This window comes from Lactuca serriola, chromosome 5 (genome assembly GCF_051521515.1).
Source record: "Lactuca serriola cultivar US96UC23 chromosome 5, Lser_US96UC23_V15, whole genome shotgun sequence".
NCBI classification, from domain to species: Eukaryota; Viridiplantae; Streptophyta; class Magnoliopsida; order Asterales; family Asteraceae; genus Lactuca; species Lactuca serriola.
Window position 1 is genome coordinate 45301886 of NC_136412.1, and position 2928 is coordinate 45304813.

The following is a 2928-nucleotide window of genomic DNA, read 5'->3' on the forward strand; positions in this document are numbered from 1 at the left end:
TGATACGTAGAAAACCCAACACCGAGTTGCTCCATCAACTCGCCGCGTTCAAATACTCAGAATCCTGCAATTGTGAACCAACTCGTCGAGTCAGCCCCTGACTTGCCGAGTTCCATAGCTAACCAGTGTTGTGACAAAACTGAGTCAACTCGCCGGGTCATTCCCCTAACTCGTCGAGACCCACCCTCGAGTTCCTCGGTCTGCTAGACTATCTTAAAGGATTAAGTCCCTATACCTCTACCTGAACTCCAAACTTCATAAATACTCTGGAAATGACCTATTAAGGGTAAATTTTCCAGCTTAACCCATCCTAAGTCCTTCTTAATGGGTTTAGACAAAACCCTAGCTCATTAAGACATAAATCCATGGTCCAAATCCCTTATTACACCAAACTAAAACAGGGATTCTAGATCTAGATCTAGACATCCAATAACCATGTAAAGTCCTGGACTTTACTTCCTTGCATGGCCTTTAGGGCTCCAAGAGGCCATAATAATATCTTTAAGCTTTCATGGGACTTCCTAATGGCATAAAGCTTACACCTTTATGCCTTAACCACCCCCAAATACTTCCAGATCTGAAACGATCATGCTTGGGGGACGTCCAAAACCCAAAGACATCCATTCTTGGACCAAAAACCTTCCAAAAAGGGACCATAAGGAGATCTAATAAACCAAAAGCCAAGATGAATACTTGATTACCAAGAAATAAAGCAAATGGAGTGTATCTTCTCGATCTACTTCCTCCTGCTTAAACCTCCAACTTCCTTCTTCTTCTTCTTCTTCCTCTTCAAGAGCACACAAAACATACCAAGGTGGCTCAACACTCACAAGATGCACTAGGGTTTCGTGGGTGAGGGTTTGGGGTCTGGGGGCTGAAGATGAGGATGAGGAAATGAGAATATGATGCTTAAATAGGGCACCAATCCCGAAATTAGGGTTTCCCAACCCAGACCAGACTCGCCGAGTCAGTTCTCCGATTCGCCGAGTTGGCCACTTAATCCGCGACACGGAACTTGCTCCGACTCGTCGAGTTCTTTCTTAGATTCGACGAGTTAACTCATTGAATTTGGGTTTTTCCTTCCCCAACCTGGCCTCCTGAATTTGGGGTCTTACACTTTTGATCTGTATTGATTATGACATCCCGAGGCTTTAATATAATGTAATACATTTCTTTAGAAATGCTTTCATTAATCTTTATCATATTTATCATTTGGGAACAAAATCCGCAACACTTTTCTTTAAATGGTTACTCTAATTTTCAAACAAAGCATAAACGAATCTGTATTTTCTAGCTGTGAAAATGGAGATGTCACAGTTGGTATCAGATTAGTAGTGTAAGCAAACTAGGAATTTATAGGATTTCTAGACTTCATGTTAGAATGCTAAGCAATGATTGTGAGATGCGTGTCTACTATATTTTAGACACAAGCACTAGCTTATTTTAGAAAAATTCCTAAAATGTTTTTATGTGCTAAATTATTTATGTTATAGCCATAAATTGCCTTATATGCTATTATTTGATCGGATCTATCGTCTATTGCCTACCGGATCTGGAAACTTTATGCGTTCGTGATTCTAAATGTTTAATTACGTTATTAGAACTAGCATGTAACTTTTCAGAGTGATAAGGAGATTAATATGGATCTCATAAATAAAGCTTTCCATATCTTAATATTCTCGTCTCGAATTTGTACTTGGTGGCTACTAAACTCTCCAAGATAGAGAGGTTTGCTAATGAATTGTCAGCGGTCTTTGGCCCAATGGTCAAAATGGCAACTGCTTTGAAGAGAACCGTTAGAGAAGCCAAGAATATTGAGACCCAGTTAAGGGAGAAGCATCAGGAGAGAACTGAGGTAGGAGAGAAAATGAAGTTTGATGGATCTTCAAGGTCCAACAAGAAAAGTAAATTCTTGAAGTCTGGTTTGTAGAATTTTGGAAGAGGTGGAGGTGAAGCGAAGTGGTGCGAGAAGTGAAAAAAGAAGCACATTGGGAAATGTAACAATCAGGTGACATGTTTTAAGTGTGGAAAGGCTAGGAACTATGCCACTGAGTGCACATTGAACAAGAAGGCCTGTTATGAGTGCAATGAAGAAGGGCACATTTTGAGAGACTGCCCGAAGAAGCTATTACCAACAAGGCCCAATGTTCCACCAAGGCCAAAATCGAGAGCATTCCAGATGAAACTGGAAGCCGCAAAGGATACAACAAATGTCACTTCAGGTACCTTTCTTGTAAATGGATTGTCTTCCAATATATTGTTTGATTCTATAGCAAATTACTCCTTTATATCACACAAATTTAGTGGAAGACTAGCATTGTCTATAGATGAACTTGATAATGCTCTAGTTGTAGAATTTTCCAGTGGCAAATTCATACCAGTTAGCGATTGCATTAAGAACATCGTCATTGACTTGAACGGAAACGAATTCCATGAGGAGTTGTTACCCATTCAGTTGAATGGTTTCGACGTTGTACTGGAAATGGATTGGCTTAGCGCAATTGAGGCCAAGATACTATGCAGGAAGAAGATAATAAGAGTAAACTCACCTGGAAAATAATCATTTATGGTGTACGGGAAAAAACATAGAGTGAATTCTAGAATCATTTCCTAGATGAAAGCCATAAAATCTTTGTCCAAATGATACACATCATATTTTGCATTCTTGATCGATTCAAAGAAGGAGAAGAAAGAGATACATAGAATACCAGTGGTGTGTGACTATCCAGAAGTCTTTCACAAAGATCTTCCTAGATTGCCCCCTGATAGACAAGTGGAGTTTCGGATGGACTTGTTTCCATGATCAACACCAATAGCGAAAGCACCATACAGATTAGCACTGACTGAGATAAATGAGCTTATGATGCAACTTCAGGAGTTGTTGGACAACAATTTCATTAGACCTAGTTCATCACCATGGGGAGCTCA

At 39.8% G+C, this 2928-nt stretch overlaps 1 protein-coding gene across 1 annotated transcript; it reads left to right on the top strand.

Moving 5' to 3' along the window:
* Positions 1-1771: 1771 nt before the first annotated feature.
* LOC145049480 (uncharacterized) lies at positions 1772-2560 on the top strand. Its single transcript, XM_078997877.1, has 3 exons — positions 1772-1855; positions 2009-2222; positions 2274-2560. The coding sequence occupies exons 1-3, from the start codon at positions 1772-1774 to the stop codon at positions 2558-2560; spliced, it is 585 nt and encodes a 194-aa protein (XP_078854003.1).
* The last annotated feature ends 368 nt before the right edge of the window (positions 2561-2928 follow it).

Bases quoted from the DNA above. Each gene is read 5' to 3' on its own strand.
- LOC145049480 (XM_078997877.1), top strand. From the start codon at position 1,772: ATGGCAACTGCTTTGAAGAGAACCGTTAGAGAAGCCAAGAATATTGAG. The intron at 1,856-2,008 runs GTAGGAGAGAAA...TGTAACAATCAG, and splicing joins AGCATCAGGAGAGAACTGAG to GTGACATGTTTTAAGTGTGG. The intron at 2,223-2,273 runs GTACCTTTCTTG...TTGATTCTATAG, and splicing joins TACAACAAATGTCACTTCAG to CAAATTACTCCTTTATATCA.